Genomic DNA, 15,179 nt, shown 5'->3' with positions numbered 1-15,179 from the left:
ACTGCCCTTGAATTGATTACAGTGAGGTTCAAGATGTAAGTGCAGGGCAAATTATAAAACAAGAACATATAATAAAGTGTTGAATTGCTTGGTGCTCACTTCTTTGTAGTGTTTTGATGTTGAAACTGTATTTTCGTGAGGTGGGGATTACCAATCAAACTTTTTTTTTAAGTCCCCTGAGGCTTTTCCCGTTCATCTGTAACCCCAAAGAAGGATGTACAAAGAAAGGAGTCAAAGACAAGACAAAATTAATCTAATTGTCCAGGTGTGTAGGGTACAGAGGGTAACAGCTTGTCAAATTATTCTTGGAATTTTAGAAAGATAGGGTGTGTGCTGGTTGGGAGACACTTTTGCCTTTAACCTACCACTTACATATTGCCCAAGGACATCAAAGCCAGTGCCGTCCTAATTCACTGATAACTAAAGATCTCATCTAGAAACTCTCAACTTGACCAAAGTCAATAGTTTTAAGTAAACATTTTGATAAATGATTATTTTAAGGGTAGGATCTATCCTACCTTTAGAGTCTTACAACTATCCTTTTATTCCATTCAGTGAGCTTGTGTTTTATTGATTGATTGATTCAAATCTATGATATGTCAGGCGTGTGCTGGCAATTGTGATATAGATGTAAAAAGCTATGGTTTCTGCTTTCCTGAAATTTATGTTCTATTGAAGAAGCTATTGGGCTTTATCACAATCAATTTATTATGTTCTAAAAGTTATGAGCATTTTATATAGGTGATGCCAGTATGAAATAATCAAAGTTGTTCTTAACTTACCATGTTTTTACGTAAATAATGTGCATGCTGTATGTTTTTTGCCAACTACATAATCCCCCCACCCCGACACATTATTTCATAAGCATTATGTATGTGTATTACACATGTGGACACATTATTTGCAAAAAAATATAGTAATGTCTATTTGTTATAGAAATATAATTGCTCATGAACTGTGCTACTGGTACTTTGTAGTTGATTTGAATATTATGAGCATCTACCTAAAACAGAACTTTTTACTAACTGTTTCCAACCTTAGCTCAAATGTTTTCCTCCACTGACCTTTCTCCCCAGAAACATGACGTTTCTGTGTTTGCCTGTACAAATGGGATGATTCAGCATTCTCATCTCTGTGACAAATTCACACTCTGATTTGTGTGGGTTTCCCATAGGGAGGATTATTGATCAATCATCATGCAGACCAGTCTCTGAATAGTTTTTGTCAATGGCAGTCTGCTCTCGTTGGAAAGAATGGCAAGAGACATGATCACGCCATCTTACTGACAGGATTTGATATTTGTTCCTGGAAGAATGAACCATGTGACACTCTAGGTATGGTACAAACCAATATGTCATGCATATCCATGTTAGCTGAAAGCAGAAGTACAGACATGTCTCTATTGGGCAAGTGGCCCTTATGATGTTTAATAAGGAGACAGAATATTTAAATTATGAAGCATCTTCATTGTACCCTCTGGTGAATATTGTTCTTAATTGAATTCATTGTGGAGCAGGGGAACCCATTTACTTTATTCCTTGGATTTTTATTTATTTACCCTATTGGTGAAAAATGAGACAAAAGATATATCACTGTTTAACTAGACAGGTTGTGGGTTATTCCATAAGCATCATGATTGCAGAACCAGGTAACTGAAGGCAATCTGATTGGTTTTCATGGTACTTAATTGTGCCACGAGGTAGCAGTGCCTCCTTTGAAAAGTTATTTGACCTTTGGAAGTGCTCAATTCTTCCATGTTTGTAAAATACAGCGATAGGAAGGGTAATATCTTTTCTTTTTAATATTTAAATAGACATCATTTTTAGAGCAGTTTTAGATTTACAGAAAAATTGTGCGGACAGTACAGAGTTCCTCTATACCTCCTTTCCCCCTTGCATGCTGTTTCTCCTACTAATGTCTTGTATTAGTGTGGTATATTTGTTAAAATTGATGAGCCAATATCAATACATTACTATTAACTAGAATTCATAGTTTACGTTAGGATTGACTTTGTGTTGTAAAGTCCTGTGGGCTTTGACGAATGCACAATGTCATGTGTCCACAATTACAGTGTCATACTGAATAGTTTCACTGCCCTAAAAATGCCCAATGCTCCACCGTTTTATAGCACCCTTACTCTCCTTGAATCCCTGGCAAACACTTATCTTTTTACTGGGTCTATAGTTTTGCCTTTTGCAGAATGTCATATAATTGGAATCATATAATATGTAGCCTTTTTGGACTGGCTTCTTCTACTTAGCAATATGCACTTAAGGTTCCTCTATGTCTTTTTGTAGCTTGGTGGCTCATTTCTTTTTATCACTGAATAATACTCCATTGTGTGAATGTACCTGAGTTGTTCATCCAGTCACCTATGGAAGGGTATCTTGATTGCTTCACATTTTTTGGCAATTATGACTGCCATAAACATCCATGAGCAGGTTTTTATGCAGACATACATTTTCAACTCATTTAGGTATATACCTAGGGGCAAGATTGCTGAATTATATGGTAAACCTATGTTTAGCTTTGTAAGAAACTGCCAGACTGCCTTCCAAAGTGGTTGTACCATTTGCACTTCCACCAGCAATGAATGAGCGTTCCTGTTGCTCCACATCCTAACCAGCAATTGGTGTTCTTAATGTTTTAGATTTTAGCCATTCAAATAGGTGTGTAGGAGGACTATATCTCTTACATCTATAAGTCTTCTGTGTTTTCTAGTATACTCTATTGCACATTGTTGTGTTGAACATAGTAGGAATTCATTTTTTTTTTTTTTTTTATGAATTGATGATTGTTAAGACCATGGGTTAGAAAACTTTTTCTGTAAAGGGCCAGATAGTAAATATGTTAGGCTTTGTGGGCTGTATGTCTCTTGTCACAACTACTCAGCTCTGAAGTTTTAGCACAGAAACAGCCACAGACAACATATAAACAAATGAATGTGGCTATGTACGGAACCCTGGTGGCATAGTGGTTAAGAGTTCAGCTGCTAACCAAAAGATTGGCAGTTTGAACCCACCAGGCGTTCCTTGGAAACCCTATGGAGCAGGTCTACCCTGTCCTACAGGATCGCAGTGAGTTGGAATGGACTCGATGACAACGGGTTTAATTTGGTTTTTTGGTGTTCCAGTAAAACTTCATTTACAAAAACAATCTATGGGCCAGATTTGGCCTGGGACCCATAGTTAGCTGACACAATTGATAGTCTAGAATGATGGTAAAATTTTGGGGAATTGAGAAAAGATTATAGGATTTACCCCATATCTTTTTTTTTTTTTTTTTTGTATTAGAGAAAGGGTCAATTGGATTTTACAAAATTTTTATTTTTTTACATTTTTCAAGTTCTCTATAATGTCCTGTTAAAAAACAAGCTTAAGAATTGACCATTCATCACAAAACCAAAAAAAAAAAAAAAAAATCCCAAACCCACTCCATCGAGTCTATTCTGACTCATAGCGACCCTATAGGGCAGAGTAGAACCACCCAATAAAGTTTACAAGGAGCGCCTGGCAGATTTGAACTACCACCCTTTTGGTTAGCAGCCATTGTGCTTAACCACTATGCCACCAGAGTTTCTCCATTCATCACAGTCTTTTTCAAATAACAGTATATGACTAAGAGTTAACCATTTGGGGCATTAATTCCGTGGGAAGGGTTTTTATGATGAGAAATGTATATACTCATATTCTGAGTTTGAAATTTGCAAAGTGACATCTGATAACCCAAGGCATTGTTTTCTTTGAAGAGGGATTCTAATAAGAAGGCAGTTTTATTTTTATTAGATGACCAAAGACCAAAGTATAAGGAAGGGCTTGGAAAAAAACAAATGTAATTCCAGGAATCCCAACAACTGATTTATAACCCACTTGCTCAAAGAGTATGGGCTTTGACCTCAGATAGGCCTGTGTTTGATTCACCTTTCTGAACCTCAGTTTCCTCCTCTATAGTTATATACACAGATATAGACATATACTAGGTATATAGCACAGTGCCTGGTATTTAGCTGGCCTTTATTTAGTGATAGAGTTGATGTTGGTGGTAATGATGATGCCATCCATGACATGTGCCTTTACGTTAGGTTTCCCAGATGATGGCTCTCACATCACAGTGTGGTGAGTCCAGTCACTTCACAAGCATGCATTTAGCACTAACTGCACACATAACCTTGTTCTACCAGTTATTGAGGACCCAACACAGGGAAGAAAGACATTCATACGATATAATGTAGTTCAAGATAGAATCGAGGGTTGCCTTGAATGGTTTTAAAATTGGTCTTGGAAAGAGGTGGTTTGGCCAACCATAGTAAGGGCCTAACTCTTTGGGAACAAGAACATTCATCATGTTTCAATGGCCAGGAAAACATGAGTTTAATCTGGACCCATTGCTTAGGCGTTTCCATGTTTTCTGCTCTAAAAAAGGCTAGGATCTGTGTTTTCCCTTAGAAAATATATCCTGAGCTTTGATGCCCATGCCACTGTTAAGTGAATATTTTGCATTGGTTTAGAAGATATTTTAGCAGTTGCTCTAACCCAAATAATACACGTGGACATGCTGTATAAATTTCCTGAGTCTTATTATATAAAATGGGAATTACAATACTCATGCTGACTTCGCAGAGTAATTGAGGGGACAAATTGATGGCAATATCTAAAAAAGCAAGAAACTCTGCAAGACTGCATTTTTATATTATCATTCAACAGTTCAGACAACTACATACCTTTAGCAGTTAACTGATTAATATTTTCCTTAAAAAAAAAAAAGGAAATGCATTAACCTATTAAACTAAAACTATGTAGAACATCTTGGGAACATGAGAAATGATTGTGTATTTGTCTGTGCCCTTTTGGATTCACATCTGAAATTGATTTTTCAATAGGTTTTGCCCCCATCAGTGGAATGTGCAGTAAGTACCGAAGTTGTACCATCAATGAGGATACAGGGCTCGGCCTTGCCTTCACCATTGCTCATGAATCAGGGCACAAGTAAGTGGTCCCTTGACTTGATAGTTTACATGAAAGCTGACGTGACAATTAAATGACATTCTTCTAATGATTATTATTAATCTAGATAGAATAAATAGAATCAATCTTGTGTAACTCTTAGAATAAAAAAAAAAATGTTTCTGTTGAGTTGATTCTGAGTCATAGTGACCCTGTAGAATAGTGTCTGATATATAAGAAAAACCAGTTGCCATTAATTCAATTCCACCTAATGGTGACCCCACGTGTGCTAGAGTAGAACTGTGCTCCACAGCATTTTCAATGGCTGGTTTTTCGGAAGTAGATCGCCAGGACTTTTTTTTTTTTTTTTTTTTGAGGTGCCTCTAAGTGAACTAGAATTCTAACAGTTTAGTTAGCAGCTGAACTGAACACATTTGCCATTTGTACCACCCAGGGACTCCAACATATAAGAAGCCTTCAATAAATGCCAATCGTTGTTGATGTAAGGGAATTTGGGAATAATTTAGTTATACTGTGTATGATTTCTAGGGAGTAAACCACCTAAAGTTGTTTTTACTCTCCAATTGCCAGAACCTTCCGTGGTGAAATGGCACAAATGAAAGTGTTCTCATGTAATGCATTCAAAAGAAGTCCTTCCTGGACCAAATTACTGGGCTGAGGGCTCTTGAGACCATGGTCTCAGGGAACAACTAGCTCAATTGGCATAACATAGTTTATAAAGAAAATGTCCTACATTCTACTTTGGTGAGTAGCATCTGGGGTCTTAAAAGTTGTAAGCAGCTATCTAAAATATTCCACTGGTCCCACCCTGTCTGGAGCAAGGGAGAAAGAAGAAAACCAAAGACACAGGGAAAGATTATTCCAAAGGTCTAATGGACCACAACTACCACAGCCTCCACCAGACTGAGTCTAGCACAACTAGATGGTGCCCAGCTACCACCACTGACTGCTCTGACAGGGATCACAATAGAGAGTCCCAGACAGAGCTGGAGAAAAATGTAGAATGAAATTCTAATTCACAAAAAAAGACCAGACTTACTGGCCCAACGGAGACTGGAGAATCTCCAAGAGTATGGCCCCAGGCACCGTTTTAGCTCAGCAACGAAGTCACTCCTGAGGTTCACCCTTCAGCCAAAGATTAGACAGGCCCATAAAACAAAACAAGTCTAAAGGGGCACACCAGCCCAGAGGCAAGGATGAGGAGGCAGGAAGAGACAGGAAAGCTGATAATGGGGAATCCAAGGTCGAGAAGGGGAGAGTGTTGACATATCGTGGGGTTGGCAGCCAAATGTCACAAAACACTATGTATATTAATTGTTTAATGAGAAACTTGTTCTGTAAACTTTCTTCTAAAGTACAATAAAAAATTTTAAAAAAGAAGATGGAAGGAATACATAGAGTCACTGTACCAAAAAGAATTGGTCGACGTTCAGCCATTTCAGCAGGGAGCACATGATCTAGAACCGATAGTATTGAAGGCATGGTTACATTTGTATAAAGTTCTGTAACAATCAAAACTAATCTCTGGTTATAAAAATCCAAAAGAGTGCTTCCTCTGGAGATTGGTTGACTGGAAAAGGACATGGGAGAACTTTTGTGGTAATGGAAATATTCTCTGTCTTGACTGGGGCATTAGTTACACGTCAAATTCACCAAACTGTCTATTTAAGATCTGTGTGAATCACTGTATTTAAAATATACCTCAATAAAATTTCTTAATTAAAAAAAATTAAAAGAAGTCCTTCCTATGCTTTGAGTAGATAAGTTCAACCATTTTATGATATTTATGACTATAATAGAATTTATATATAAGCAGAGTTTATGATTTCAGTTAGTAAATGAGTCATTTTGGAGAGAGGATTTTATGTCACGGTAACCTTAATAGTCCTTAAACAACTTATAATCAGCTTTTCTATATGTACCTTCTATTCACTCTGAACTTCCATGGTAAGTGAGTGGCAAGAGAAAGATTTTGCTATTTGAAATAAAAGAATGACTATCCCATCACTTTAGCTTAGCTTAGAAAGCCTGGCAGGAATTTTCTAGCCCTTAAAGCGTATAACAAGTACACCATTCTTTAGGGGTTTTTTGGCCAATACATAACAAAGCCCTTAACATTCTTTACCATTTTCAATGTGAATTTTACAGTACTTAATACAACAACTCATTTTTGTTTTTCTTACAATTTCAAAAACTAATCCTCACTTGAGTTTGTTGATTATCAATGCATCTCGTTCTTCCTCTGGTTGTAATTTGGAAAATGGATTCACAGAAGAATTTTCTCCCCCTCGTTCTGTTCCAGCTTTGGCATGATTCATGACGGAGAAGGCAATCCCTGCAGAAAGGCTGAAGGCAACATCATGTCTCCCACACTGATGGGAAACAACGGGGTGTTTTCCTGGTCTTCCTGCAGCCGACAATATCTCAAGAAATTTCTTAGGTAAGACAGGCCAAAGCCAAGGGTGGGGCCAAGGTTGGGGTGGTAACAGGGAACAATGATCAATAGATGTGAAGACGAACGCTCAGGGGAAAGATCTTTTGACCTGTCAATGAGCAGAAAGGCTGGCAAATACCCCTGATGATGACGGTATTATCATTATTGTGTTGTTGCTGAAAAAATAGACTGAGTGACTAATATCGTGTGAAATGCTCTCTACATATTGCCTCGTTCAATCCTCACAACAATACTGTTATAATTCTCATTAAAAAAACAAAAAACGCTGCCATCAAGTTGATTCCAACTCATAGCGACCCTATAAGGCAGAGTAGAACTGCCCATAGAGTTTCCAAGAAGCAGCTGGTGGATTTGAAATGCTGACCTTTCGGTCAGTAACCAAACGCTCAATTAACCACTGCGCCACCAGGGCTCCATCCTCATTTTAGAGTTGAGGAAATTGAGTTGTAGGTTAATTATATCACCTAAGGTCCTACAGCTGGTGAGTTGCAGACATAGGATTCACACTTTAGATCTCTTCCAATTTCAGCATCTGTGCCCTTAACTACCTCTCTTCTCTGACTTCCAGAGACTGCTAGATATATTGTCTTTTTTATTGTAACTGATTATTTTACTGTGATCAGTCAATTTGGTCATGAGCATATTAAAAGAAGTTCAAGCCATGTGCCTGTTTTTGTAATGGATAGAGCATTGTCTTGACTGGCTATTTAGTTTGAAATGGCCATGAGCTAGATCTATGTCCAAAAGACATCCAAAGGTGAGGGCAGCTATGTGAAATTTTTTCATAACTCAAAACTCCTAGATTGCATAGGTAAAAATGGGAGATAGGAATGTAGCACTATTTGATTCATATTAAATGATGAACCCAAGATGGAAACTCTCTGAAATTTCCATTAATTGAATGTAGTTATGTATTTGACCATTTGATCATTGTAACAACACTATAGTTGTTGTTAGAAGGACATGATGTTTGGTAAAGTATATGGTCAACGAGAAAGAGGAAGACCTTCAATGAGATGGGTTGGCACAGTGGCTGCAACAATGGACTTAAGCATAACAACGATTGTGAGGATGGCACAGGACTGGGTAGCCATTGTACTTAGGGACACTATGAATCTAAACCGACTTTATGGCACATAACAACAACAACATAGTTGTGGTACCTGATTAGTGTCTGTGCCCTGGAGCAGTCGAGCCAATGAAACTACTCCAAGTCAGAAAGAGTAAGAAAGTTTATCAAGGAGATGTATACATCACTGGGGACCTGGCAGCAACACAGACTGTCTCTATGGAGTCCCAAAGAGCAATTTTACTTTACAGCTCATATAGAATCTTACAGGGGTTAGAAGTGTCTTTGTAGTCTGCAAATGGCCTGGCCTGAGGAGTTATTCATTATAAGATAGTGACAAAAAACTCTTTATCAGACTAAAGATATACATATCAGACACTTGGGCTCTGATTTTCCTGTTGAGGGGTTTTAAGTCACAGGTGGTCAGACAGAACAAAATGAAATTATTTGTGTCAGATCAAACAGAGAACAAAGTCTTTAACATTAGGCCGAAACAAAGTTATTAGCCCATCCAACGCACTGCCATTGAGTTGACAGAGGTATGCAAAGGAGGAGGCAGGCAGAGGAAGGAGAAAAACCCATAGGTTCATCATGGCGTTGGTCAAGCTCTCAGTCACCCATTTTGAAAAAGGAGAAAACACGCTGGGGAGTATTGGGACCACAGTTGTTGTTAAATACATACGTCTGTATATATATGTGTGTGTGTGTGTACGTATACCCTTTTACATGTACGTAGGGATATCCTTTTAATCTACGTTGACCCACTACAGGGCATCTTCCTTTGATCAGGTACTAGGGGAACTAAAGTCTCTTTGGGAATTGATATTCTTGATACTTTTTACATGTCCCAGTGCATATTTTTTTTTTGCAAATGTTTGGAGAATTAGCAATATACACAGGCAAGGCTGATTAAATATAAGGATGCCTAACCAAATGATGCCCAAAGCATAACCAGGATGCCTAACCAAATGATGACCAGAACCCCCATCTGTCTGATTTTAAAATTACACTTTAACCACCATGCTGTGTTACCTCTCAGTGATTCCACAGATTAATTATTTAAGTAAATGAAGATCAGGTACCTTCTAAGAATATCCATGTCATCAAGACTGATTATTTTTCTCAACACGTCCCTGTTAAACACCCCTCAAGGGAATTTTTCTGCCTAAGGTCCCAAAGTGCCTTTCCTCCTGGTTTCTTTCAATAGCCTTACTCCTTCTTTGCTTGTAAAGATTATTTAAGGTAGAGTATATCTCTGACCTCTGCCCTAACATTTGTAAAAAAGTGCAGCATGACTTTAAACTCTGTGAGGACAGGTACTGTCTCTGTCTGGTTTATGTTATACCTTTAGTGCTTAGCATAATGTTTGCCACAGAACAGGCACTCAATCACGTGTTGAATATTGTTGAATGAGACTGATGAGGGGAATTTTCAAATATATTGACCTTTCCCATATCCCATCAAACAGAATCCCTTGGGTGTCTGTAACTTCCAGGACCATGCAGAACCCTCTGTGGTTATGTGAAGTCCATCCTCTTAAACAGGACTCACCTGTTGGAATAAACACATATGTTAAATGTATACCTATTTCTTGAAACACGTTTTATTCTCATTTGCACGAGTGCGTTCCGAGGTACGTTGTTGTAAATGGAAGGATCACAGAGAGTCGCAGTAATTAATAAGGATGTGTTATCTCTACAGTACACCTCAGGCTGGGTGTCTGGTAGATGAGCCCAAGCAAACAGGACAGTATAAATATCCGGACAAACTACCAGGACAGATTTATGACGCCGACACACAGTGCAAGTGGCAATTTGGAGCAAAAGCCAAGTTATGCAGCCTTGGTTTTGCAAAGGTATGTTTGCTTGTGATTTCAAACTTACATTAAGATTCTGCGATGTGTCTGTGTACTGAACAGAAATATAAACATTTGGTTTAGTAAGGCCAAGGGTTAGAGTCTGGGTTATCTCTAAAATGTCAGTTGTTTGGCATGATAATTAAGTGGCAATTTGATTGTCAATGAATTATCCTGTTTATCCCCCATAGACCATGCCTCCTTTAAACACCATTTGACTGCTTCTTTGGAATTAAATTCCTTTTCCTTAGAGGAAGGTTTTACCACTAGCAGTAAGTCTGGGAACAATAGCTTTTACCTACTGGTAATCGCTATTTTTGTTATCTTTGTCTTCATACTCCCTTTTAATGCAATACATTTAAAATTATTACCAAAAAAAAAAAAAAACCCAAACCCATAGCTGTTGATTTCAACTTATAGCGACTCTATAGGACAGAGTAGAACCGCCCCATGGAGTTTCCAAGGAGCAACTGATAGATTCGAACTGCTGACCTTTTGGTTAGTAGCCAAGCTCTTAACTACTCAGCAACCAGGGCTCCGAAGGAAGTATGGAGGTGTCATGAAGTGAGATGGGGAAGATTGAACATGGAATAGGTTTTGGAGACGTGAAGAGTTTTGTTTTAGATGTGTTAAGCTTGAGACACTTTTTAAAATTTGACTTGAGAAAATCATTAACATTTTCAGCATGTCAGGTTTCACTTGAAGGGACATATGTCCTATGGAACACAGCTGGAGAACATGGCCAGCTAGTGACAGGACAGAATACTGTACAGCATTGAGGTTCTTTATAAATGTTGTCTAGTTCAGAAAAACCCTATCAGGTAACAGGAGACCTTGGAGTCTCTTTGGTTATTTTTCCTCCTTGAATTATGACTTACATCCTGGGAATTATAGATAAGGAAGAGTTAGTTGAATGCGCCAGGGAAATGGTGGGGAGGAACAAACAGGAAAGTGTGAACTCGCATTTCTGTTTGCTTTGAAAGGGAGCTTGCTCAGAGGGCTTTCGTGGTTGTCAAAGCATGTAGTTGGTTATAATTATGTTTGACTTTTGCACTTCACCACAGAATAAATAACATGTTCCTGCAGTCTGTCTTATTACACTGTGGAATCCCTGTATTTTTTTTTTTATTTGTTGTGTTTTCTCGGTCCATTCCAGTTGCCCCTTCCTGCCTGTAAAGAAGTTAGCCCTGTGGCCTGCCACAGAGGCTACAGAGTGGGTTATGGCTTTATCCTGTCTATAAGAAGAAAAGCGATTTAAATCTGAAAACCTTTCTATCTGCGGCTTTACTTGTTTCACTGCTACCTCTCATTCCTCCATTTTGACGTAGATTGTTCCTTTTTCCACTTTAATTCGTTCCCCTCAGACCCAGGGGGACTGGATATGGGAACACACAGAGATGATGACCCTGACTTAGTTTGTTGGAATGCTTCATTATGCTTCCTACTAATATTTTGTGGTAGGTCTCATTTCCGTGGGAAACATTCATACATTCTGTCTTATGAGCTGTTTTGAGCTTTGGAAATGGTGTGTATGTGCATGCATATGTGTGTCTGGAGTTGCTGGTGGTAGTGGTGGTGTTTCCACGTGGTGTTCTAAATATCCTTCCATTCTCATTTGGGGGAAAGATTTTTATGTCTGAAAGACTAGTCTTGCTGCACATATCTCTGGTTTCCCTGTGTTTTCTTTTCTTAGTCCTGTGGAAAACTTTTCTGTGAAATATTTTTAAACACGTTCTTGCCATATTTTCTAGCCATAAAATCTATGTGACTAGAATGCTTGGGGAATTCTGTGCCTGGTTAATTGAATTTTTAGGGTTTCAACAAGTGACCACAAAAATCATTGTTTCATCTCTGGTTGTTAATATTTACCCCAAAATGTATGTGTTCATTTCTACCTTAGTAAATAGAATGTGGCAAACATGATGGAATCACTTTGATGTTTCATGATTCTAACATTCCATTAGTGACATAATTCTGGACAGTAGCTTCAGATGTTTGAGCTGGAAGGAATCTGGTTCAGTCTCCTTACTTTATAGATGGAGAACTGAGGGCTGGAGAAGTTGAGAGCTTTCCAACACTCACTAAGGACAAATCCAAGTCCAGAGTAGTGATTAAGAACCTGGACTCTGGAACCAGGCCAGTTTGAGCCCTGCTTTTACCACTTGCTAGCTGTGTGACTTTATGGATTTGAAAGTGTCCATAATTACTCAGTTTCCTCATCTGTAAAATGATGTTAGTAACAGTATTAGTTTCCCATTGCTGCTGTAATAAACAGTGATAAACTTAGTAACTTAAAACAACACAAACATGTTGTCTTATATTTTGGAGTTCAGGAGTCCAAATTGGGCCTCAACAGACTAAAATCAAAGTGTCGGCAGGACTGTGTTCTTTCTGGAGACTCTAGGGGAAAATATGTTTCCTTGCCTTTTCCAGCTTCTAGAGACCACCCATATTCCTTGGCTTGTGGCCCCTTCCTCCATTTTCAAAGCCAGCAACATTCAGCCAGTCCTTTCATGCTGCCATTTCTCTGGTTCTCTTCTGCCTCCCACTCCCCCATTTAAGGACCCTTGTGATTACATTGGGTCCACCTAGGAAATCCAGGGTAATCTCCCCATTTTAAGGTCAGCTGATTAGCAACCTTACTTCCATCTGCAGCCTTAATTCCCCTCTGCCATGTAACCTAAAATAATCACAGGTTCTATGGATTAGGGCATCTTGGGGGCGGAGGCACTATTCTGCCTACTGCATCTAGTATAAGAATTAAATTATTTCATAGGTCTGTTGTGAGAATTAAGTTATCTAAATGCATAAAAATTGCAATAAAAATGATAATAACGATGATAGCTAATATTTTGGAGAACTGTGTGCCAGGTCAACTAACCATTTCATGTATACTTCCTCATTTATCCTTCAGATCAGCCCTCTGGAGACAAGTACTCGTTTTATGACTATTTTGCAGATGAGGAAACTGCAACTAAAAGGGCTTCTATAACATGTGCATAGAACATGAAACCTGGAATTCAGGACAAGGATTTGAATCAAGCTTGCTTGGCCTATTCTGATGTACTGGTTATTATTATCATTAGAAACCAGGTCTCTTAGTTCCCAGCACAATGTTCTCTAAAATAACTGATGTTACCTCTCAAAGTTTACTAAATGCACATAGATGTATACATAGGAAGTATAGAAACATCCTGCTTATATAGTTGCTAGAACATATTACTGCTTACTTACCTTGCTTCTACAACTTTACCACTCACCTGTAATTTCTGGATAATTTGTCTGACTTCGTTGAGCCATGTCAAAATATATTGCATACAAAAGCATTGAATATTTTTATTGGATCATCACCCTTACCAGTCCCTTCTTTCCTTTCAGGACATTTGCAAATCACTTTGGTGCCATCGAGTGGGCCACAGGTGTGAGACCAAGTTTATGCCTGCAGCGGAAGGGACCGTTTGTGGCTTGAGTATGGTAAACTGAATACTTGTTAGTTTTTAGTTCTAGAAACTTGACAAGGCATAGAACCTAAACTATTTGTTCTCTGACCTTAAAATGGAATGACTTCACTGCATGTATTTTCTGACTTTTCTTTAGATTAGCCAGTATGATTTTGCAGCTATTATAAAACTTAATGCTAACACAACCTAGTTAGCTCAATTGAGTATGATTTTTTTTTCCTTTTTGTCTTTGTTTTCATTTTATAGAGGGAGGCTTAGATCAAAATGTTTCTATTTCAGTGAGCCAGTAGGTTTCACTGTCTATTGTTTGCCTTTTAAACTTGATGCAGTCTGTAAAAGCCTCAGGGAGCAGGATCCTATTTAATGCCAGAGAACTGTGTGTCCCTCCCCAACATGGCCTCTGCCACTCACATTGCCTCAGGGACCTGTTACTGAGTTTCTGACTTGCCTGGTAGAGCCCCATCATTATGGAGAGCTTCTTACTGAAGGACAGAAGATATCTCCATTGATGTCATACCAGAATATCTTTTGGTAGAGACCGTCTTCAACCCAAAGGCTCCACACACAGAACCATCTCCATTTTGGGAGGTTTCTGAGTTTTGAGTGAAGAACCCTCATGTATTAGTTTCTATTGTTCTTTCCCTTTCCTAGTAGAGTCTGGAGGGAAAGGTACATTTGAGATGCCAGTAAATGATCCAGACTTGAGGAGTTCAAGACCGTGATATAGGAACTGTAGATGATGAGAGAGGATAGGGCGTCACAAACTTGTTAATCTCTTATTGGATCTCTCCAGGCAGTGCACGCTCGTATAGAAGAATCGGTCACTTAGAGTGAATTCAATTCCACAATAAGTTATTGACTACTGGATATCGGTGGCTGGAGACCCTGGGGACACAGAGATGAATAAGACTCAGTCTTATACCTTCAGGAGTTCACAGTCCATGGGGGTGACCTGTGCAGAAGTCAATAATGCCATCTTTTTAAACACACCTTCTCTAAAGCACTTAGTTGCTATTGAGGCCCAGATGAATGAGAAATGCATCTTGCTCAGGACCAGGTATGCATTTAGGAAAAACTACAATGAGAGGGCACACTGACATAGGCCTTGGAGTTTGAATTGAAATTCTCCAGTTAGATGAGAGAAAGGAACGACAGTAAAGACAAAGACACATGAAAAGGAACCAGTGTTCAGCAAATGCTTTCCGATATTTGTTAAGGCGTTTATTCAAAATTTCATGAAAGATTTATGCTTTTTAACTTTTTTATTTTAAAGAAAATCAACATTAAAAAAACAGAAGAGCTATGGGCAATTTTTTTTTTTTTAGTCTAATGGTTATTATCTTCATTTTTTAATGCTTCTTCACCTTTCTCTTTT

General features: G+C 38.4%; 1 protein-coding gene across 1 annotated transcript in view; it reads left to right on the top strand.

Moving 5' to 3' along the window:
- Positions 1-15,179, top strand: part of ADAMTS18 (ADAM metallopeptidase with thrombospondin type 1 motif 18) — a 173,175-nt gene that overhangs the window by 96,484 nt on the left and 61,512 nt on the right. Inside the window, exons 7-11 of the mRNA XM_049864133.1 lie at positions 1,175-1,334; positions 4,880-4,985; positions 7,267-7,404; positions 10,190-10,343; positions 13,722-13,817. Of these exons, the coding sequence (XP_049720090.1) occupies positions 1,175-1,334; positions 4,880-4,985; positions 7,267-7,404; positions 10,190-10,343; positions 13,722-13,817 (654 nt within the window). The remainder of the gene's footprint in view (positions 1-1,174; positions 1,335-4,879; positions 4,986-7,266; positions 7,405-10,189; positions 10,344-13,721; positions 13,818-15,179) is intronic.

This window comes from Elephas maximus, chromosome 21 (genome assembly GCF_024166365.1).
Source record: "Elephas maximus indicus isolate mEleMax1 chromosome 21, mEleMax1 primary haplotype, whole genome shotgun sequence".
In the NCBI taxonomy this organism is placed as follows: Eukaryota; Metazoa; Chordata; class Mammalia; order Proboscidea; family Elephantidae; genus Elephas; species Elephas maximus.
Note: the sequence above shows the minus strand (reverse complement) of the source record. Positions and strands in the feature narration are given on the sequence as shown.